The sequence below is a fragment of the Periplaneta americana genome, chromosome 16 (assembly GCF_040183065.1).
Source record: "Periplaneta americana isolate PAMFEO1 chromosome 16, P.americana_PAMFEO1_priV1, whole genome shotgun sequence".
NCBI lineage: Eukaryota > Metazoa > Arthropoda > Insecta > Blattodea > Blattidae > Periplaneta > Periplaneta americana.
Window position 1 is genome coordinate 40596374 of NC_091132.1, and position 25662 is coordinate 40622035.

The 25662-nt window shown below is 34.9% G+C and overlaps 1 protein-coding gene across 1 annotated transcript in view; it reads left to right on the forward strand.

Moving 5' to 3' along the window:
• Positions 1 to 23653: 23653 nt before the first annotated feature.
• The window catches only part of LOC138692228 (protein scabrous-like), a 118574-nt gene continuing 116565 nt past the window's right edge, over positions 23654 to 25662 (forward strand). Inside the window, exon 1 of the mRNA XM_069815359.1 lies at positions 23654 to 23978. Within this exon, the coding sequence (XP_069671460.1) occupies positions 23734 to 23978 (245 nt within the window). The 5' untranslated portion in view covers positions 23654 to 23733. The remainder of the gene's footprint in view (positions 23979 to 25662) is intronic.

Here is a 25662-nt window from a genome sequence, read left to right on the forward strand (position 1 = left end):
CCCTCTCCTCCAGTGTTTCCCCCTTTTTGGCCTGACTCCAAGTTGGGCATGTATGTTGACATTTTATATGAAGTCAACTGCCATTATAGAAGGAGCGCACACTCCTCTAATATTAATTGTTACCATAACAGATGTATTCTGTAGGACCAAGAAATAATAATCTTTACGTAAATTCTTCAAGCAACAGTGCATATTACTGTACAGATTACTGTGCATATATATTACTTTGGAATCCCGGCCACCAAATCACTCAACTGAATGCGCTGCTTGTATAATGGCAGTATCTATGGCTTCAGGTCTCGAAATACCATCTCGCTGTCACCCATTCCATCAACGCTAAATAACCTAGTAGTCGATACGGCATCGTTAAACAATTATTATTATAGCGGCTTAATAAATGTTATTATTATTATTATTATTATTATTATTATTATTATTATTATTATTATTATTATTATTATTATTATGACAGTGTGTAATAAATTACTACAGTATATCAACGTGATTAAAGGTTGACGAGTTGTTCTCGACGATCAGCTTTGTGGATCGCAATGGAAATTGTCATTTAGAAAATAAAATATTAATTAGACTAAAACGTTGCAATTAATTAACTTAAATGCTTTAATAAAACCAGTAATCAATAGAAGGCGCTAATGTATGTATCATTCAGAAGTGTACAGACCTATGTACTGTACGCATTATAAATGTGAAATAAAACAAACCAATGAGACTTTCAACTTAAACCATTCAGATGGATCTATTGTGCAATCTCCACAGTTTGATGTGGGCAAGAGATGGCCGATATGTTTGGCCAGGAGATTTTAGAATGATGGACATTAATTTAATTCCTGTAAATGTATGATGCAGGCCTGCTAACTGAAACATAATTAAATATTTTTCCTTTTTAGTCACATATTTTTCCGATTTTTAGCACATAAAAATACATATTTTCCCGATTTTAGCACATAAAAATAGGCCTACATATTTTCCCGATTTTCAGCAAATAAAAAATGCATATTTTCTCGATTTTAGCACAAAAATAGGCCTACATATTTTCTCGATTTTCAGCAAATAAAAATTACATATTTTCCCGAATTTAGCACATAAAAATAGGCCTACATATTTTCCCGATTTTCAGCATATAAAAATACATATTTTCCCGATTTTAGCACATAAAAATAGGCCTAGATATTTTCCCGATTATCAGCAAATAAAAAATATATTTTCCCGTTTTAACACATAAAAATAGGCCTACATATTTTTCCGATTTTCAGCAAATAGAAAATATATATTTTCCCGATTTTAGCACATAAAAATTGGCCTACATATTTTCTCCCGATTTTCAGCAAATAAAAAATACACATTTTCCCGATTTTAGCACATAAAATAGGCCTACATATTTTCCCAATTTTTAACAAATAAAAAATACATATTTTCCCGATTTTAGCACATAAAAATAGGCCTACATATTTTCTCCCAATTTTCAGCAAATAAAAAATACATATTTTCCCGATTTTAGCACATAAAAATAGGCCTACATATTTTCCCGATTTTCAGCAAATAAAAAATACATGTTTTCCCAATTTTTAGTACATAAAAATATATGTTTTCCAGATTTTTAGCACCATTAGGACATTTCCATTCCTTTCACGTTTGTAAAGAGAAAAAATCGGACGGTGTATGTAGAGTAAAATGGGAGTTAAACATAGAATTAAATTTTATTTTCTCAGATTTTGTAGCGTGATTGCTGCAGAACACTCATTCGTTGAGCGCGGTAACCGCCCGACAGCGAGCTGTCGAGTCTTAATGTAAATAATTGAATCTAAATGTAAAACAGAATGAATTTAAAAGTATGCAATTGAACGACAATCAACACTCTTATACAGTTAACAGCGGAATGAACATGTTTCAACAGTTAAGACTGCTGTGCAGTTGTGATTCCAGTGAAGTGACACTTGCATGCATACATGCATGAATGCCTGCAGAGAGTCAAGGAGACTCATTTTTTTTGTTCAGAACCTTAAAAAGGGTAGAGATTGATTGAGATCTATCATGACCGGAGAGTGGTTGGATACCCTTTGTATGCTGTGTGTATAATCTCATCAAAAAATAAAAACGTTTTCCATGAATTTGTCAAAAAATTGAATACAGATTTGAACAGGAGAAAAAGCGACTGCAGTTTTAAATTTCCAAGTGATAAAGTAGTTTAGTGAATTTACAAAGTGCAATCAATATATTTCCGAACTGCACTTGTATCTACTGTACATTAAACATGCATGCTATTGACACAGAAGATCATTACTTACATGCCTGTTGAGTCAGTCTATTAAACAGCTTCAGATTGTCTTTAAGGACTGAGTTTCTATACGTGATTTTGTGCAAACTTGTCAAGGATATATTACGATTTTTCCTAGAATCACTCCATGTACGCCTGACAGCTAGTCTTCTTTTCTGCCTTTCAAGTGATGCACTTACTATAGATTCCAGGCGTTTCCCTGTTTCTAGATAATTTCTCCAATTCCTATGTCCTGTGTGTTGCCTACATTCAAGACAGTCCAGAAACTTATTGATTGCTCCTTGTATAATGAATAATTGTTTCATATTAAGGTTAGAATAGTTGTTCATGGTCTAGTTTTCATCAATTCAAGGGCTCAGAGCCAAAGGCGACTAACCCACAATTATAAATGAGTAAATAAGAGTTTATATTAAGAGGGTCCTGACAAAAATGATTGGTGTCACAGTTTATTTTATTTGGTGTACATTGAATAATTAAAAAAAATCATGAATGTATAACAACGATGTATAGCTTTGAAAAAAGGCTTAATAATGAACAATACAAAATTGTGGGTTGGTCGCCTTTGGCTCTGAACCCTTCAATTGAGGATCTAAAATAAATGGCACCGAAATTTCGTTCAGTGAATCAGTAAAAAAAAAAAAGGTATCAATATAAGGTTATTCTAAAGTTCTCAATTTTAAATGGCTGTATCTTCTGTACATATTAACAGTTAGAACGATTGCTTTTCTTTCGATATGCATTTCGTTGCTATGGTAACTGTGTCATGCTTGTATAAACAGTTGTGGTTAGGAATAGAGATAGGCTAGCAATAATTTTTACAATGGTTTTGCCTTTACGAGTTCGTTCAGTACTATTTCGAATACAGTAGACAATATCCCAGTGCATTGAAAAGATTTCGAACGTTACATGGATTGAGAAATGGACCCTGATTGAGAAATAATTTCGTAACCTGGTGAACAAATTTGAGGAAACTGGTGCAGAACGGCTATTACTTATGGAACAACATGACGGTAGTCATATTTAGTTTTTCGTTTTCTTGTTTCTTCTTACCATAATAAACTCACATTTCTTTACGAACAAATCGACATTTTTATTTTTGCAGAATCTAAAAACTTGTCAAAGTCACGGCCATTTGAAATTAGAAACTTACTTTAGAATAAGCTTACATATGGATAAAAGTTTAAATAGGAACATTCAAGTTACAGAAACTTGAAAAAAAAAGTATTCTCACTAAACCACTCGTTTAGGCGAGTAAAGAATCTTCTGTCCTTTCCATTGAAAAATTTTAGCTCAAATTCTCGTAATTCCTCACTTCAATTGCTGTGATAGTTTGTTTGCTAACCTACGCGTTACTTTGGCTTTGAGACTGCAGTGTGTTCATAATAATATGCGCACACATTTTGTCTGCAGTACTCGCCGGGTGTTCATGTAACACCATCCCTCGAAATGTTGTTCTAGTTCCGTCTAGATCGTAGAAAATTTTACTGTCTTTAGCTAGGCGCGCATTTATCGGAAAAAATTCGTTCGCCGCGTTCGGATTTTTATTATTTGCATTATTTTAAATGGAGCATCGCCCACTTGGCCGTATCGCCTCTGTCCGCATGACTGGATTCCGTTCATCATTCTGCCCAGAGAATTCTAAACGGATTTCAGTACGATCCAAGATCGAAATAAAGAATGTCATTGCCATGTCATGGTAGATATATCGATTGCAAGGCCTCCAATCGCGATAATATTGAAGGTATAATGAAATGGATGACGCGAATTTTATTTGATTAAATTCAACAGTATGAAGAACTTTATAATTTATGAAATTAGAATTATAGCAATGTAATATGGAGAAAGAACATATGGGATGAGATTGGGAAAATACTAAATTAACCAGGTATGTCTTTCATAATTTAAGTTACAGAGCTATTCATTTTATTTCCAGATTCAGCTCAGAACACTACAATAAAATAATGCGCTCTAGAGGTAAATGACAACACTATGACTCGGAAATGCGAAAAAGTGGACGATACTATAATAAAAATGCGAACGCGTCGGACGAAATTTTTCCGGTAAATGCGCGATTAGCTTTACCCTGCTCTTTCATATAGCGCATTTCTCCACACCTGTTTCTCTCGCGTTCCGTTTTCAAAATTTATCCGTCTACCATAACCAGACCAGTGGTTCCTAATCTTTCTGAAGGCACGACCCACTTTTTGGCGAGACTTCTATTTGTGAACCCCAACTACCGCACTGATTGTTGACCATGTTCGAAAAATACAAATCCCGGCGAACTTGCAAACTATAATCTTACTTGAAACCAGTTTACACCACCCAAAGAACAATTTTAAACAACAGTTTTTTTCAGTGTTTTGTGGAGGAAACTCAAAACAGTTAGATGGTCATAGGTGGATACTGAAACTGATTTTAGACACTTGCTTTGAACTGGCTTTGAAGTCCAAAAAAATGAAGAAAATACTCATTGAAATATATCTATCTATGTATTCAATGTTGAATCTAGACACTTTTGTATCAAAAGAACACTTTTAACTTGTAAAAGAAACTCTTAAATATTTTATAGCCTAATATTTGTAGCCTCGTATTTATGCCAAATAAGTTTCTTTATGATTGTCATCAAAACAAAAGTGACAAATCTTCTTGAATTTTAAAATGATATCACTATAAACTATAAACTTGGAGTGCCAAAGTTTCAAGCTTTCCTATGCAAATACTGTAATTTCAATATTCCGGATGACTCAACACTACGGAAAAATTATTTGAACTCCAGCTACACTGACACAATGAAAATGATTAACGCTTAACTAGGCGATTCCTACGTATGGGTTGCCGTTGACGAGACGATCAATGACTGCAGAAAGTATGGAAAAATATTTAATTATTAATTTCGCATTAAATGAGGTCGAATCACATGTGCACCTGTGTGCAAAAATACATCTAATAAAACTTAGATTTTAAGTTACATTATTTATCTACATATTTTCTCATTTTTGGGTGTACATATTTTGTCATTTTTAGCTTTATATTTCTTATTTTTATATTACATAAAATCCGGGCTCTAATAGATAGATAGATGAATTTAATGTCATCCAGCGATTTACAGCCATAGACAACGTCAGAGTAGATATATATAATACATGGCTACTACAATATGAATAAATGTAAGAATAAAAAAAATAAATATACAATCACCAGATAATGACAAAAACAGGTTAAAAGTTAAAAAAAAAATAGTATAAAATCAGGTTAAAATGTACATATTTGTCAAATACATGAGGTTAAAATAAATAGTACCTAAAACGTAATATTGCTAAAATCATTGACACTGTAGATTGGATTTGCCATCAAAGTCCTTCTCACCATCCTTCTGAAAGTAAAATATGACGTGTTTCTTATATGCAATGGTAAAGAATTATAAAGTTTATAAGATATGGAAATAAAACTATTGCTTGTGGTACTATATTTGTACTTGGTGAAATATATGTCAAATCTGGAACGGATAGAATAATTATGAATGGATGAACAAGTAGGAAGATTATGCACATTACGCTTAACATACAGAAGGCAATTGAGAATAAACATTGACGGCAACGTAAGTATTCCTAGTTGTACAAAATAATGAAGAATATATTATTATTTTAAAATTCTTTATACTCTTTCAATGTTATGGATTCATTTTATGCTAGGAGGAAGGGAGCGAAATGTTTGTCAGGTCATTCAAAAGGGGGCACAGGCTGAAAAGGATTGTGAACTACTGCTGTAGTTGAACTCCATAAGCACCCATAATGGATGAACAATTGTCGCGACTGCAGTAGATCATCACTTCTATGTGAACATCAGAATGGCAGTATAAATTTGTCCATAGTGAATGGTGAATGGTGAAATGCTGACAGTGGTCTCCCTAACACTGTTGAGAAAATCGATACACTGGCTGTTACTCGGCTAACGAGGTGCCGTTTTGTAAGTTCAATTGCAGTTCGGAAAGTGTTGTCATAATCAGTATGAAAACTTTTTAATGAACGCCACAGCCATGCCCTTGTTTTGATTAACAGAAAAGAGTAATATAATGTAAGGTATACATTTTTTATAATTATATGAATTACAGAAGAGAAAGGGTTGTAATACAACAGAAAATGTATTTCGAGATATCTAATGAAATACACGTTTTCGGTATTCCCGATAACGAAAAATTGCTTTTGGGCAGGATGTCTACTAGAGACGAACAAAACTAACTGCCGCTCTCGCTCGCTGTGTTCGTTGCATTTGTCTTTCGAGTCTCGTCTCGTCATTCTCGTGCGCTTCGAGTCTCGCTCATCATTCTCGAAATAGCATTTGTCGGCGTGGAAAGAACTTTGAATAACATATATAACTGAAATAAATAACATTATAAATGTTTAAATGAGGCAAAAAGATAAAACAGAATAGTATCTTAGTTATCAAAATGTTCTGGTTCTATTATATGATATTACCTATGATTATTTATTTATTTATTTAATCTGGTAGAGATAAGGCCATCAGGCCTTCTCTTCCCCTCTTCTCCTTCTCTGTATTTACAACTTCAATATTAAGAATACAATTACAATATAATTACAATTAATATTGAATTTACAAATACAATAAAAATCAAAGTACTAAAAGATTAACTGACTAATAAAAGCTAGACAGTTCATTGTAAAAATTAAGAAGAGAGAAAAATTTTTTTTATTAACTAAGTAAAAAATTAAACCTACTCTACGCAGTAAGAAAATGCTTAATAAGTTTGCTTTTGAACGTTACTAAATTCCGACAGTCTCTGATGTCACTGGGTAGGGTATTCCACAAGCGCGAAAGCGAGATTGTGTATGATGATGAAAACGATGATGTCTCATGTGTTGGTATGGCGAGTATGAGGCTATTTTGCGTGCGTGTGAAGAGGTTATGATATGATGACAGGTAACTGAAACGGGAGGCAAGGTAGGTAGGTGTAGAAGTGTGAAGGACTTGGAAAAGGAGAACAAGAGAATGAAAATTTCTATGTTCGTTAAGCCGTAGCCAGTTTAGAGTTTGGAAGGATGGGGTAATGTGGTCAGCGCGACGGACATCGCAGACGAAGCGAACACAAGAATTATGAACGCGTTGTAATCTTTGCGACTGGTTGACATTGAGGTCGGTCAGTAGAGAATCACAATAATCGAAGTGGGGCATTACTAGTGTTTCCACTAGTATTTTCTTGAGTGATAGCGGGAGGAATTTTCGAATGTTGTTTAAGGAATGTAGTATGGAAAGCACTTTTTTGATAATATGGGTTACTTGATAATTCCAGTTTAAATGCGTGTCAAAGTGAACTCCAAGGTTTTTAACACAGGATTATATAAACAGAAAAAAAAATTCTAAAAAAAAAATTTGCATTTTTAAGAAACATAAAACATAACGTTAATATCTTTTAACTTGAGATTGCACACTTGAACTCAAACATATGAAAAGAAAATTCCTAGCCTTTTAATAAGGACCTAGTAATTAAATAAAGATTGGGGAACGGGTTATTATACACTGAAAGGTAGAAATGATATCAAATACGCTACTTGATTGTTCATACATTATAACAGTTGCCAAAGTAGATAAAAGTTCAGTTAGGTATAAACAACTGTGGCGATTCAAGGCTGCTTGACGTTCGGGACTTCGGGAAGTGATCAATCTCGACGTCTCGAAACACTCACAAGCAGTCTTTACGTCAACGACGCGACACATAGAACATTGTCAATTTCTCCTAAACTGTTAATGGGATGGATTTTGTTTGTAGTATTTATGGGTGCTACGAGCGTGCTAAACTAGCCCCGGCTATCCACTGGTTGCTTGTATACAGAATTAAAATCATATCATATCGCTAACACTGGTTTATGAATACGAAAAACGCTGATCATCCACCGGAAGCCCGCGCTAAGAATGTCTATGAATACGGCCCTAAGAGTCAATTTAACCGGGAATAATGCACATAAAATGTAAAAATAGCCTATGTGTTAAAAATTTATCGATCTTTATTGCGTTTTTAGGCTTCTTTGAAAACAAAGAAGTTATTCAGTTCGTTAATTTTACTTTCTAGATGCTGTGCGCTGTGATACAAACACGATACCAAATTTCTTACAATTGCATCAAAATATAAAATCGTTTGCTACGCACAGACTCTACTGACGTGCTAGTTTGGTTTTACTGAGAGAGAGAACGCATTTCACGCTAGAAATTTAGATTCAATTTCACATAATCTTTATTAAATTCATCTCTCAATCTGTAGGAAAGTGATCATATATTAATAAGATAACCCATGCAAATTTCATAAGGCCTATAGGTGAAACAACACGCAATAGAGTCATAGTCAAAAACAAAAATTCCAAAACTATACGAAGTGGAAGTGAAATTACCCTGCAGAATGAAAGGGACGATAGGGTACACTTACATGAAGAGAAAACATATATTACGTTTTGTGATTGTAATTAACTAGAAAATTAAGTTTGAAGTTTCAGCAGCCTGGCAACATCGTCGCTAACACACTGCTCCTTCTTCTCGCAATACAATTGTAAGAGGTTAACGAACTCAGATCTGTCTCACTGGGTGAACCTCTCTCTCTTTCTGACTACAACGTTGTAATCTGTTCGCATCGTTGAATGGCTTGAAGTTAGTAGTCTTTAATTAAATTTACACGAAAACCATCCACGCTATGGAAATACGCCAGAAGAATAAATCAGGCTTATTTTTTATTAGATTTTCTATCAACATGGAAAGAAATCACGATGCTGTTCGTAAAAGTTAGGCCTACTGAATAAGAGACTGTTAAACGTTTGGGGGGAGGGGGAAAAACATTTTTCTGAAAAAAACTATGAAATTTCCACCAGCATACAACATACAACATGAGCTATTCGCTCTGAAAATCTGCAGGGTTATTTGACATCCACCCTATATAAAATCCTCAGAGAAAAAATAAATTCTTAAAAAAAAAAAAACGGTTGGGAAATCGGGCGATTTCTCCATTGTATCCACAGCCAAATTCAGCCTTACCTAAAGATTTTAATTTTTCCGTAGCTCTCACAGTATTAACAATAGAAGATATTCTATAAAAAATACTCCAGAACACGGTGGAATACCCAAAAGTCTATTTCTAATATACTTTTATTTGTTACCTAGACATATCTTATGATCGAGTCTAAGAAACATCGCATTGTTTTGTATTACATAAAATAAATTGGCAAATGAAAGAGTGAAGTTCGTACAAAGAATTGTGTTGCCATAAGAGAAATTAAATTTTATTAATTAAATTATTTATAAGTTTTCTTAAGACTTCGGTTTAAGATTTTATTCCTTTCGCCCAGAATATTAGAAAAACACGATCTTAAAGAAATGTCGCTCACTGTTTGTAAATCCTCCTTTATTATACGATTGGCGGTCATTAACTGTAAACCTCTCTTGCTTATATATATATATATATATATATATATATATATTGTGTAGTTACATATACTTTGAAACAACATAAATAATAGATCAAACAAATTCTCAGTTGCGTAGCAACTCAGAGTAATGAGTAGCACATATCCAAACAAAGGCTTTGAGGCAATCTGATGTATATGGGTTATGCCTGATGGAGTGTAGCCGAATCACTATTTATTAAAATGCTCACAATTTTGCACTGGCGTCAATCGCAGACCCCAGTGCCGAGACGATCTGATATCCACGGGACTGAAAATCCACCAGTAGAGATACCACTCACATAATCCCTTCTTTCTGGAAACTGCATGTATAATGGATTAACTCTGATCTAAATACAGAAGTATTTCCGACTGCTCCCTCTGTTTACACACAATGAAGGAAGCACGTTTCGTTCAGTGTCCTCTTCTACAGATGCCTCAAACTAGGAAGCTGCCTGGAGAGGGGAAGTAGTTGAGCTAACGGAGGGGGCCCCACCTAGGCTCCGATACCCAGGCATAGTCATATTATCTGAAAAGTTGACCTCTTGACAATGTATTCAAGATGTACCCTTCCTATGCAGCCTTCTCAACTGTTATTAGAACTGAGCTGTATCGTTCTAGTCCACAGTGCACAGTAGTAGGCGGACAGTGGTAGGGGAGAAGTGCTCTATGCGCCTGCGCGAACGAGACAGCTTGCTAGTTTGAGGCATCTGTACTCTGCGGTGCCGAGATATCACGTTCCATGTGACCTACTCGCTAGCACACACAGAACCCGTCACTTGGTTTAGGCACAACGCCGGATGCCAATAGAAAACAATATAGATAGAGTCAACCCCATTACAGGCAAAATCGGCCCAGAGGATGGCGGGAGGTTAAAGGTCGGTGTTGTGCGGTGACTCTACGGAGACTATTCGGAGACTATGTGGTTTGTCGTGGGTTTTCACATGAGGGACTGTGCAGCGACTGTACGTGGACAGTTTTTGCAATTTACATACGTCTCTTCTTCTTCTTGGCTAGTTGTAATCATGGTTATAGTCGAGAAAGACGTCATAGTTTGTCGTCCTACCTTGTGTTACAGAAACGAGAGAAAAGGAAAATGAAAAGGAAAAATTATATGGATTCATTATTTTTGGAGGGCACGTCATGAGGAAGAGGAGTTCCACACCATCTTCTGTCGCTTAAAGTGAAGTGATCATGCTCTCACACCAGTATTATTAACTGTTCTTCCAATCCAGAGTTTCAGCTTGCTCTTTCGGAACGAAAGGGAAACAAGGAGTTAAACTAACAGATAACAGAACAACAGAGAAATGCAATATGGAAGCTTTGGAAGCTCCAGATGTCTAGTGCTATGGAGAACGGAAACACCCGAAGTAACACAACATATTAATGAAATCCTCAGTCAATAATAAGTAATTATTCTAAAATGAATGGCATACATCAGCTCTAAATGGAGCAAATATCGTAGTGACAATTTAGATTACAGTAGAACCTCGCTAGTACGATCTTCGCTAATCCGAAATTCCGCGTAATCCGAACATGCAAAGAGAGAGAGAGAGAGAGAGAGAGGAAGAAAATGTTTAAATGTTATGTTTTATTTAACGACACTCGCAACTGCCGAGTTATATCAGCGTCGCCAGTGTGCCAGAATTTTGTCCCGCAGGAGTTCTTTTACATGCTAGTAAATGTACTGACATGAGCCTGTCGCATTTAAGCACACTTAAATGCCATCGATCTGGCCCAGAATTGAACCCGCAACCTCGCGCAAAGAAGGCCAGCGCTATACCAACTGAGCCAACCAGGCCAACTGAGAGAGAGAGGAAGAAAGAACAGATATAACGAAACCGGGGAATTACGAATTAACACATCATATCAATGAATTTATTAGTCAATAATAAATTAATAGGCCTAACTAATTATTTTAAAATGAAAAACATACGTCAACTCTAAATGGAGCAAATATCGTTGTGTCAATTTAGATTACAGAAGAATCCAGCTAATCGGAGCTCCAAGAGGAGGGGAGGGGAGGGGAGGAGAAGAGAAGAGAAGAGAAGAGAAGAGAAGAGAAGAGAAGAGAAGAGAAGAGAAGAGAAGAGAAGAGAAGAGAAGAGAAGAGAAGAGAAGAGAAGAGAAGAGAAGAGAAGAGAAGAGAAGAGAAGAGAAGAGAAGAGAAGAGAAGAGAAGTATTTGAACTAAAACTCAACCAATTTAACGCTACAGTAGCCTATATAGAAACTCAAAATGTACAATAGTCTATACAGTAAAATTTATTTCATCACTAATGAATGAATTAGTTTTTCTTTTTTCCACAGGTCAAATATTATGACAATTCTGACGAAGAGCAGATAATCTTAACGAAGAGGCAATGTCCTGTCAACGCTTCATAAACCTCCAAACTGAAAAAAAACGGTGGACAATGAAGAGTGAGAAGGGGATAAGGCATGGTTTTTCTTCTTGCATTCTTGTTCCCCGCTTAGTCCGAAATTTTGATAATCCGAACAAGTACCGGTCATACATTAGTTCGGACTAGCGGGATTCTACTCTATATCAGTAAAATTCTCAGAAGAATATATTCGCCAGGATTTGTTTCTTAATCAGTATGAATTTTACGATAGAGCAAACGTGACAATGGCATTTGCTTCAGAGCCATAAAAGATTAGACGCTTTACGACTTAATCTGATAAGCTGGTGGATGATGAGAATATTAGTTGAGCAATACACTTGCAACTCTTATATGAGCCGTTCAGAGCAAAAGTGGTGTAAGTCAAAATTGGGTAATGAGGTTTAAAGCAAAACTTCTGTAAAATACAGCGCAAAGTAGCAATTAATATGGCCTTCTTGTCATCCACTGGCTACTAATAGTTTAAATGAATTGAATATTAATTGCTACTTTGCTCTGTATTTTACAAAATGTTTATTTTAACCCTCATTATCCATTTTTGACTTACACCACTTCTGCTCTGAACGCCTCATATGTAAGAGAATGAAGAAAATGACAATTTGATCGGAAAGAAAATTTGCTGCGGAAAATGTTCCTTCTCATGTGGTCTCTGGATTTATATTCCCTCTGAACGAAACAAAGTTAAAACTTTTTACCATAGTTAATAATCAATAGCCTTCGTGCAGATTTGAATCCGTGGACGTAGGAAATAATGATAAAGGAAGCATTTTTAAGCAGGAAGTACTTTTCGCCTGAAGATGCTCTGCTCCCCGGTCGCTGACTTGGGTGCGTGGTATCGAGGGAGGAACCGCGGCTTATTACAGATGCCTTCGAAGCTGCTCGCAGGGCATGCATGAATAATAATGAGAACAAGTGCCCCGCCATCTTGAAGCCGACAGGTGCTGCCCGCTGCTATCAAAGTATCTGGAAATTATGATGGTCTTCCATTGGACAGCCGGCACGTGGCAGATGTTATTACTTGGAACTATTCCGTAAGATTTACCCTCGCTGTTTCGGGAGTATCTGTTGCGTGTGGCAGCCAGCTGCCCTTTTTTCCGTCCTCTGGAATGATATTGGTTAACCTCTCGCAGGTAAACAAAGGAATAACAGCTTTCAAACATCTGTCTTCCTTGTCATATGTGATATGATGTGCAAACATCCTCACGCGACTGGCTCTGTTAACTGCATTGTCTCTGCTGCGAGGCGGCGCTAAAATATGCATGGAGTGCGAAACCTACGTTGATATTACCTGACAGTTGCCAGATGAAAATTACTTGCCATCGCGATAAGGTTGAAACAGTCCTTTTTAATTCTCAAACCACTTTCAGGTAGAACATTGCGTAGCAAAATAGTCGATGGAAGATATTCCACTTCACAAATCTAAACAATATGACTTACATAATGTCTATAAATACACTACAAATAATGTCACGAACACGACACATACTTTTTAATTATACATTTTGTGTGTTTCGCAACAAGTCAAGTTTTTTTTTTCAAGTCGCCAATGATGATAATCGTTTATTTTCATCAACAATCATTCAGAAGGAAGAGACAACTTACCGTGCAGCCAAATAAGAAACTAAACCTTCATTTTCGAATTTTACACAAAAGTCTCTCTTTATGGTTAGAAAGTGAGACATTCGATTTCATTTATGAATTTCATACCTACAATTTTATACCTAAGTGGATGTATGGCATAGGCTAAATTTTGCACTAATTCACATAAAATATCTACTCTCATGTTGTAATCACATATTATATACGAAGTTGTTATTGGTTTGGTTCACCGACCTACGGCATGTGGACCGGCCTGCTCTAGCCTACCGTCTGCCGCCCACTCTGCTCCCCGAATTCCCCTTAACGCTGGACGCGCCCATGCATGTTATGCAATTGTGCTATTGTTGGACTACAGTTTCATATGAGGAACCATATAGAATGGTTCGCTACTCGACTCTAGAGAAAAAAGTATTTGTGTGCAAGACATATTAAAAGTATGAATTGGCTCGCTGATATGGAATTTATTGCGAAATTTCTGAAAACTCAACCGTCAACGAGGTAGGCAGTACATAACTTAGTGAATAAATTTGAGAACACGGGGTCGGTATTTAATTAAAAACGCTCTATAAATATTTATTTATTTATTTATTTATTTATTTATTTATTTATTTATTTATTTATTTATTTATTTATTTATTTATTTATTTATTTATTTATTTATTTATTTATTTATTTATTTATTTACTCTGGTGGAGTTAAGGCCATCAGGCCTTCTCTTCCACACCACCAGAAATACAATACAACTACAAGAAAAATTATACAATTAATCTACTGTAATAATCTACTGTAATAATGAGTGACAGAATGAATATGACATAAACTCAACATACAAATATAAAATGAAAATAATGAAAATTAACCTAACATATTTAATGAAGCAAAAAAGAACAAACCAAAAGTGAAAACATAAAGAACAAATACAGACACAAAATGACAGTGTCACTCTGCATCATTGTTATTAATCAAGGAACAATAAGCGGTTCTTCTAATATTCTGGCACAAAGACAAGAGAAAGGATTAAACTAACAAAAGGAAATTATTGCCAAAATACTGAAGATAAAAACTTCGGCATAAATCTAGCAACTTCTCAGAAACGGATTTCGTGAGATAAAACAAACTTTTCTAGTTTACTTTTAAACTGTAATAGTGTCCGGCAATCTCTGACATCACTAGGTAACGTATTCCAAAGGCGAGGCAATGATACAGTATAGGATGATGAGTAGGCCTATAGGGAAGTTCTGTGACGAGGAATAGAAAGGATTTCGTGAAGTGGTTAGGAACTGAAAGCGTAAAGACAAGTAATTTGGAGACCAATTTTAAGAGAGACTACACTCGCTATTCTCGAACATGATTTTTATCTGTGGGCTATTGAGAAATAGAGGGTGTATCAGTCTAATCCACATACACTTCAGGAATTAGAAATTACAAGAATTTGAGTGGAAGAACTGGAGAGAGTGAACGAGAACATATTTAGGCGATATTTCACTTGTGTGGGACAAGAAGGTCAAAATTGTCATCATCTATTATACAGGATGTATCAAAATATGTGGTAAAGCTCCGGGGAATTGATATAGAACCTGAAGAGAAGCAAAAAAGTTCGTATAAACATATGTTCAATTTCGCTTAGTTTTTTAGTTACAGACATTGTTTCTGGTGTACACAATATCTGTGATAATAATGTTTAATTTACAACTTACAATACTTTTTTTCTTATACAGAAACTTCCAGCTTCTACAGAAAGTGCTCAAAACGACCACCATGGGCTCTAATACAGGCTTCTGAGCTATCGAAGTGGTTTAGGGGTTAGCGTTAGCGAGAGACGTCTTGTTCGGTTCTACTCGAGATTTTCGCCAACTGCAAGGCGAATGTCAAGTAATCCCAAGACGAATCTAGAATCCATTTCACCAATATATAATTTTGCTCTCAACAATCTCATCTACTTTAGAAAATCGTGCTGTTAACACAGAATAGTTAAAAAACCAATTTAACAATGAATATATACTGTAGGGGAAAAAAGCCATGGAAACCGTTCATACTTCTGCTTAAATAATAATGTAGCATTTCTTTGATCAATCCTAAATGCAAATCTACAGAAAAGACGATGGCTGTTTCACTTTAATGTTAATGATATAAAGAAACTTAACTTGTACAAGGCAAAACAAAGGATTTTAGTTTCTGCCAGTCTCGCTTATCGACAATGTTCAGGAACAATCGTGGCGCTGTATTAAAGTTTACGTCTGCTCGCAGAATTCCGTTTCCTCGGTTCTAAACAGAATGCATTATCTGCTTTGGGCGTTCATGTAAAGCACAAAATGGATGTACAGTGATTGTTTCTGTATCCACCCTTCCGAAAGCGTATCCTGTCGTGTCTGTTTTGCAACTTATTAATGAGATTATAACGACATATTATGGAAGACAGTTCCAAGCTCTTATCGACCATCTTTTGTATGTATATTATCCGTAGGGATGAAAGTCTGTCAGTAGAAATTGCATCGAGGTATAAGCTGTATGGAAACTTATCGCTAAACGTACAAATTGCGTTATTAATAGAAAGTGATCACTCATTTTTACATTTTCATTGTCAGAAGTATAATGAGAAAAAACCTTTGATGCTAAAAGATATTTATTTCGAGCATTTCACGAAAATACACGTTTCAGCATCCCTAATAACGAAATGATGGTTTTCGACACACTGTCCCTTTCTCTGTCTATTTGTGTACAGCAATTTCTCTTATTCTATTCAATTATTGATTTTATTCGCATTCACTATCTACGAGTGAATACAGGGTTGTTTCCGATCTCTGATAACGAATTTGAATGACGTTATGTGCGTCAGGAATCACACCGACAGCTGAATTGCGGCGAGAGGTGACAGACTAGTAGTGAGTGATTTCATAATCAGAGTGCACGGTGTATCACAGTAGCAATGCCCAAGAAAATCGAGCCTTTTTGGGAGTGATACATAACAACCCTTTCCGATGCCAAGTACAGTTACGTAAAAATCATAGGAGCCTGAAAAAAACGTGGTTTCGTTATTTCCAAGAAAGGCATCTTGTGTGTACCTAGTAAGACTGGCAAAGCTCGGATGGGATTAATTCCAGAGTGGAAAAGCAAGCATATCCACTCCCCGTCACAAGTCTCCGCACCCCACGAGATGATACAAATTAATTCCAGAGATAGTCCAAATCGTTCTGCAACGAAATCTACAAATCCAAAAATCTAATTTTTCCCTACGCGTTAGCGACATTGTTTGTAGGTCTTTGGCAATGAGAACTGCACAGATAAAATAGTAATTTTGACTGGCCACCTAAGGCAACCTGGTAAATAAACGTTCCAAATTAGTTTTAAATCACCATTGAAAATTCCTGCATGAGAAAGTTACGTAAATTAAAGTTTAATCATGAAATATTAGTTTTAGAAACAAACTATAAGGTTCAAAGAATTGTTTGCAAATTAGGTTTATACATTAACATTTTATGAGGCTTTTGGAACACACGCGCTTAACAAAACTCATTATCAGCCGGATCTGTAGAGCAAACATAAACAATCTGGCTTCAATACTATATGAGTGTATCACATTGAATTTCTATTGACAGAAACAGTAGGAAATTCCCCACAACTGTTTGAGAACAAAACACACAGTTCATAGTACACAAAGATTAATTAAAGTGGAACTTAATATCTTAGCTGATCTGCTTTCCCTCTGTCGTAAGACATGATTTGGCTAGCGTCCTAATAGAACATTGAATTGTATTTAATTGCATTTTTCAAATCATTTTCTGTGTATGTGTATTTTGTATTGTCAGCTAGATTCTTGTAGGCCGCTTTTCCTTTCCAGAATTTACCCGTGTATAAACTTTCAAAAAGAATTTCAAACTAAAAATATGGAAAATTCCTTTTGAGCCTTTTAGCTTTCTGATTACATGCAATAATAATACTAATAATAATAATAATAATAATAATAATAATAATAATAATAATAATATTCATAGTGTTTGCCCAAGGGCAGGTCTTTCACTACAAATCCAGCATTCTCCAGTCTTTCCTATTTTCTGCCTTTCTCTTGGTCTCAACATATGATCCATATATCTTAATGTCGTCTATCAACTGATATCTTCTTCTGCCCCGAACTCTTCTCCCGTTCACCATTCCTTCCAGTGCATCCTTCAGAAGGCAGTTTCTTCTCAACCAGTGATCCAGCCAATTCCTTTTCCTCTTTCTGATCACTTTCAACATCATTCTTTCTTTATCCATTTTTTCCAACACAGCTTCTTTTCTTATTCTGTCTGTCCACTTCACACGTTCCATTCTTCTCCATATCCACATTTTAAATGCTTCCATTCGCTTCTCTTCACTTCGTCCTTCTGTCCATGTTTCTGCCCCATACAATGCTACTCCACACAAAGCTCTTCATTAGCTCATTCTCGAGAGGTCCCCAGAAGATGTACCTTTTTTCTATTAAAAGCTTCCTTTGTCATTGCTATTCTATTTTTTTTTACTTCTTGGTAGAAGCTCATGTTATTGCTTATATTAGGCTACACTCCAAGTATTTGAAGCTCTCCACTTGGTCTACTGCCTCATTTTGAATTTGCAAGTTTACCTTCTTTACTTTTCTTCCTATGACCATGGTTTTCGTCTTGTTGGCACTTATCTTCATCCCACACAGCTCACAGCTGTCATTTAACTCGAGTAGCATATCCCTTAGTATCATCTCCTCTTCTGCTAACAACTCCATATCATCAGCAAATCTTATACACTTTATTCTTTTTCCTCCTACTACCACTCTTCCCATATTCTGAAAACAGTTTTTCACTAAATCCTCCAAGTAGATGTTGAACAGGATAGGTGATAAAGGACATCATTGCCGTACTCCTCTTCCTAATTCACTTTCTTCTGACATTTCTTCTCCTATCCTGACTTTGACTCGTTGTTTCATATAAAGATTACTGAACAGCCTCGTCTCTTTCCAATCCACACCAATTTTCTTTGGGTTCCCCATTAGTTTATTAAAATACACTCTGTCAAAGGCCTTTTCTAGGTCCACAAATAGTACATACACGTCCTTATTTTTCTCGAGGTAACTTTCGCCGATTGTTCGTAGCATTCCAATTGCATCTCTCGTACCTTTCCCCTTCCTGAAGCCAAACTGCTCTTCTTCCAATGTTCTTCCATCTTAGAATATTATTATTATTATTATTATTATTATTATTATTATTATTATTGCCGGTATTATGATTTTACCTGACAGAGTTATGCACTGAGGTCTTCTTTTCCAATTGTTCAATTTAGTACAAAATATTTATTTATAGAAACTGCCCCCGAACACGAATTTGCTCAGACGGGTCTGCGCTACGTCCGTACTGTCCATACTGTCCATCAGAGTGGTTATGTCGCATCCCGGTTTCTCCCACCCATTTCTACTGGCCTCTCTGTAAAGGTTAGTGGCTGGGCTGTTTGGCTCTTTCTTGAAAATATTTGCTGTGCGGAGTTGAAAGTCTATGTAATATTATACAACTGTTTAAAATAATTTAAAGAAAAGTACCCCGTTATGTCACTATCACGTGATTTGTCCCGTTTCGACGACCCGGTGACATAATCACGCGGACGGATAGTAGTATCTTGTTGAATCCAGGTGTCAAAGTTTTGAAGAGGTGAGAGATCCAAAACCTGTCTTGACAAGTAACCTGACCAAGATGTGTGCGATATTTGATACAGCAGCGAGAGCGCGTGTAGTTTTCTGTGGTTATCAAGTTGAAGTCACCACAGCTGTTCGAAGTATGGTGAAATATGGTCGTATTTCCAAATGTTGAATATGTCTCTAATGCACATATTACGGACCAGTTATAATTTTATGAATTGAATTTAGATCAGTTAATAAAACATCACATTAATCAAACAATGTATAAGGCTATTTTTTTCAACTAAAAGGGAAGGAGATGTTTTATTTGAGTTACAAAGTACAAAACTGATTGTTGCAACTTAAGTTTTCATTAAAGTAGAGACCTACATTTTTAACAAGCGAGCTATATGGTATATATAGCTTAGCTGATTTAGAATTTCATGCTACTTATCTTGGGCCTTTTTTGACCCCAAGAATATTTGTTGTTAATAATTGGGATATTTTATAAAGTTTCTTTTTGGTAGGTTATTTTACAACGCTTTATCAACATCTTTGGTTATTTAGCGTCTGAATGAGATGAAGGTGAAATGAGTCCGGGGTCCAGCACCGAAAGTTACCCAGCATTTGCTCATATTGGGTTGAGGGACAACCCCGGAAAAAACCTCAACCAGGTAACTTGCCCCGACCGGGAATCGAACCCGAGCCACCTGGTTTCGCGGGCAGACGCGCTGATCGTTACTCCACAGGTGTGGACTTTTGTAAAGTAAAGAATTTTTATATACAGTATAAGCAAATTGAAAGTGTTTTTATTGCACCTAGATTTACTCATTATGTTTAAACAATGAATGAATTAATTAATGTAATTAGTTTAATGACACATTATTCTCTATCTGTTTTCATTTTTCATTTATCAGAGAACACATTCACATTCACACAAAAAGGAAATTGTTATTGCATCAAGTTTTAATTATTAAGTTTAGACAATTAATTAATTAATTAATTAATTAAGTCTCATCACCTGCTGCAACAGAAGAAATAAGAAGCTGATTTTACAAATACAAATAATTACTCTTGAACCTGCAATATATTACCCATAGCAGTTTATGCTGTATTTGTTTCATTTGTTCACTTTGCTTGCAACAAAACACTATCACTTCAAAATAATTCTAACTAGAAAATAAAGACGTGTACTATAACTGGAGCCATCCAGAAATCCAAATAGTAAACATGACAAAATAATCAACAGACTGCGGCACAGGATCACCGATTCGCGAGCCTGAAGTTTGAAATGCACGGGGTATACATGACATCTTGACCCATGGTGTGGGATGTCACCGTGAGAGTACAGTTGGTTTCGTAAGAAATGACATTACCTTCTTTCTAATTCTGCTTGGCGTGTGTCTTTGAAATCACCACACGTACTTGAGATCCTGTGACTAAACAAGTATATTTTATTTCTTTTCATTTATTTATTTGATTATTTATACCTGCATATTTGTGTTACTGTTAATTTCGCTGTTTTATAATTCACACTAAGAACACCAGGCGTCCCCTTCAGAACGAACTTATAGAGAAGTTCAGAAAGGAATATTTTCTTATTAAAAAAAAAAAAACCACTGAATTTTGCAAATTGTCACAATTTATTTCCTTCAATAATTTATAATGCTAAGATGCCATAAAGTGTTGTTGTATCCAACTCGTGGATAATCTTATTATAACATCTTTGTGAAAATCGTCGCATGAACGGCAGTGAGTGCGACAAACATTCACTCATGCCATAATCATCAAGATTGTTCCATTGTTGCATAAATAACTATTTTATACAACTGTTCGAAAGAAATTATAGTCTTTTGTGCCCTAGAATAGCTAATATGATCTCAGTGTCAAAGAATATTCTTACTACCGCTCTGTGATTGAAAATAAATATTTCTCCGGCGAGTTTAAGAGAAAACAAGTAAGGTAATTGTGCTACCGCTGGGGCACAAGGAAAGAATTAAATTATGTATATGGAATAATCATATTCATTATATTTGTAATAAATCACGTAAAACATTATATTACTCTGTTGTTCTAAGAAATATTTTGTCAATTAACTATTTACGTATAATTTATTTAGCATTATTTCAATCTATATTTATGTATGGTATTATAGATTGGGGTGGAACTTATAAATACAACCTATATCCGTTAATTTTACTACAGAAAAAAAGTATTAAAATTTGTTTAAAAAAGCAGAAATATTAGGGCCTACTCAACTGAATTGTTGTTTAAACATTTCAAAGTTTTCAACGTTAAACAAATTTATTATTTTATTTTATTAAAATATTTTCACAGAAATCTTAATAACTTGGAAAGGTACATATAGCCTAAATAAAGAACTAAAAATACGAATTTTCTGCGTTTGTCTGAACCTAAATGTGAAACCAACGCAGCTTTTCATCATAGCATGAGTCAAGGTCCCAGATTATTAAACAAATTTTATTCTAATATTATTTTAACCACGAATCCTCTCCAAATTAATAAAATAATAATAAAAAATGTATTGGATTTATAGTTTGGGTTTAAACATATTAAACACTTTTTAATCTGTATTTACTCTCAGTTTTAATTTTATTTTTGTCTGTTTTGGAATCCCCTTCTGAGCACCAGTCTTACTCATTCAGGAGTGGGCTAGTTTATCTTACATTGTATTAACTTGTATTCATTTCAAACTTACTAGCAATAAAATAAATCTATACTAATAATAAATCTGTAGCCGAAATTTTTCTGGTAATTTTCGATTTTCCAAAAATAATTGGTCCTAACATATATAATTAACCACCCTGAAACCGAAAATCGCTTTTTTGAAATTTTTGTTTGTATGTCTGTCTGGATATTTGTTACCTTTTCACGCGATAATGGCTGAACCGATTTATATGAAAATTGGAATATAAATTATGTTCGTTGTAACTTAGATTTTAGGCTATATGGCATTCAAAATACATTATTTAAAAGGGGGGTTATAAGGGGGCCTGAATTAAATAAATCGAAATATCTCGCTTATTATTGATTTTTATGAAAAATGTTACATAACAAAAGTTTCTTTAAAAATAATTTGCGATAAGTTTTATTCCATGCAAAATTTTGATAGGACTGATATTTAATGAGATAAATGAGTTTTAAAATTAAAATAACTGCCATCTAAGGCCGTATAATGAAATAAAAAACAAATGACTTCGTCTATAAGGGGCCTTGGACAGCAACAATCGAAAGCTATGAAAGATAGCCTACAGAGAATGTTTCTGTGTTTGTATGAAGTAATATCGGAAGCTAAATTAACTGATTTGTATAATTAATTATTATTTCACCATTGGAAAGTGTAGTTTCTCTAGATGGACATATTGCTATAATGTTATTACAGTAACTTCTGATATAATGTAATGTAATATAATATAATATATGTAGTGTAATATTATATAATATAATTTAAGTTATTTGAAGGATTCAGAACCATAGTGGGCCAAACGCCATTTACTGAATACGTGGAAAACAAGGAAACCTATAGCAAGTAAAATAAAATATACACATTAAATCTAAATGATGTCAATGTTCATTAAACTATGGTTGCATGTAATAAAAATTAGAAATATGTTAAAGGAATTGTCATTGCACCAGTGAATGGTCTCTGGACCAAAATGATCGCATTTTAATTATTTGGTTGCAATTTAAATTAAGTAACATATTAAACGATTTATTCTTCTATCAAACACGAATGTTCCCTGGATCAAATGTCCTATATTAATTATGTAATTACTTTATATTTATTTCTAACGGGTGCAGCGGAGCGCACGGGTACGGCTAGTAAATAAATAAATAAATAAATAAATAAATAAATAAAAATGTTTTAACATTATAAATGAAGTAAAAGGAAAATTAAGAAAGGTTACTAGAAGCGTTTATGCAGGAGTGGCGTACGTGTAGCCGGATGCATAGAAATGCTCGGCGCGGAGTATGTTGTGAGATAACAATTGATAGTTACCATCAATCCAAGAGACTGACCCCACAGTCCTCGGGAGCTGAAGCCCGCCCCGCTGGACTTCCCCTCCCCCCCCCCTAGAACCACGTGACCCGCACGCGCCAGGCACACGTCGCTGCTCTGAGGACTGCCGGCTGCTGCATCCGTAAGCTTGTAGAAACAGTAATTAACTGGCAGAGACAAAAAGAATAAGAAGGCCAGCAAGGTAAGCAAGGCGCACACCTGCCTTTACCTGGATCGACCTCTTCTATTATATCCCAAAAAGCCACCGCAGCATGTTCATCTTCCACCTGGCCTTACTGCACATGCGCAGACGTCGGAGTTTGGTTTAAAACCAAGTTGATAACTGGAGGAGCGAACAGTATGCCAGGACGCAGTGCAAGGATGGTGTTGTGGGTGACAGTGTTTGTGGGACTCGCGGTGTCGTGTGCGGCGGCTAGTGGTGAAGACAGTTCCCTGTCTGATACAGTGAGGACGTTGAAAGCCCAAGTGAGTGCATTGTTGGAGAGGAGGCAGGAAGACTACCGGCTGCTGGAGGACTCGCTTCGCAAATCTTTGTTGAAAAACTCTGAACTGACCTCTCTTCGAAATGAATTGGCTTCTCTCAGGTAAGTTCTAAAATACTGCGTTATTCACAATTTAATTAATTTTATATGAGCCGTAGTGATTATAATTATCTTATTTTATTTTAATTTAATCCAATTTATTGATATTTATGTGCTGGACAACAGCGGCTAGTCAATAAATACACTGATACAAATAAAAATAGTAATAAATTGAACAATCAGATTGACTACATTACAGTGATTACAATGATAGGTAATAATAACAAATTTAAAATAAGTAAATTAATATTTAGAGGTTACTCAATGGAAACAAATAAAAAGAAAATTATATTAATTGAATAAATTCTTCTCTAATCGGTGTTATGCTATAATAATAATAATAATAATAATAATAATAATAATAATAATAACAATAATACTAATAATAATACTAGAAATGTTACCAGAGAATTAAAGAAAACCTTACAAATTTGCCAAGAAAAGAAAATTTTACAAATTTGCCAAGAGCAAACTAAGTCTCTACATTGAAAAGATCGAATTTGCACCCATGCATGTTGGCGTTTTTAATGCATCTGGAGACTGGTGAAAGAAATTTTGAATTTTTAGTACAGAAACGTTAATGAGCTCATGTCTTTTGTCGGAATACGTAAGCTAATATTGTACCGGTATTATATAAGGAGTCGCAGGATATATCACATCTGAGGACCTTGCAAAAGAATAATAGATAATCGAGCTCATGGCGTCTAGCATATAGGCTTCGACAATTAAAATATTCGCATTTTCGCTTATAACTAGGCCTATACCCGGAATTAATGGGTGGAAATCTGAATAATAATAATAATAATAATAATAATAATAATAATAATACATGTAGATGATACAATAATAACTTTGTCATTAATCCATCTTTATTACAAAACGCATTAACATAGGCCTACTACAATTTGAAAGTCTATAATATCCAGAATACATAACACATATATTCTCGGTATGTAACCAGAAACTTTTAATTCTGTATGACAGATTGCCGTGAATAATACTACTAAATCAAATAGGCAGATTATTTTCAAAGTCTCCAATCCATAACTCTGACTGCGTGAAAATCCTTTAGAAGCAACATCTGCTAATAATCTCTTAAGCAGACGTTGGTGAAGATAATGAATTACTGTACTAAAAAAAATCTTCACACCTAATATGTTGGCCTATACAAAATATTATAACAGTAATATTACAAGTTAAAGAACTTAGAATTTATATTTATTATTATTATTATTATTATTATTATTATTATTATTATTATTATTATTATTATTATTTTAGTTCATACAAATAAATTTTGTGTATAGTCACTGGTTACAAGTCACAATTTTCAAATTAAGCATAATACTCGTATTTTTATAACAATAAATCAGTTTACCTGTTGAACAAATTAATATTAATACTGCAAAACCGAAACCATTAATTTCGTAACAGTAGATATCATATTTAGATCTCCATCGGGATAGTTTAATGTACAATACTTACGGATTTATAAGTTACATTATCATCATCATCATCATTATTATTGATTATAGTCAGACTAGTTTTATATAATAGTACAAAATAGTAAGCTAAGATTTCCCTTATAGCTTACACAATGGTAGGCGGGAAATAAGTAGATACTACGCTGAGGTCTCTTCCAACGTTTTGCTACCACCTGGCTCGAACCCACGTCGTTCTTGTTCGT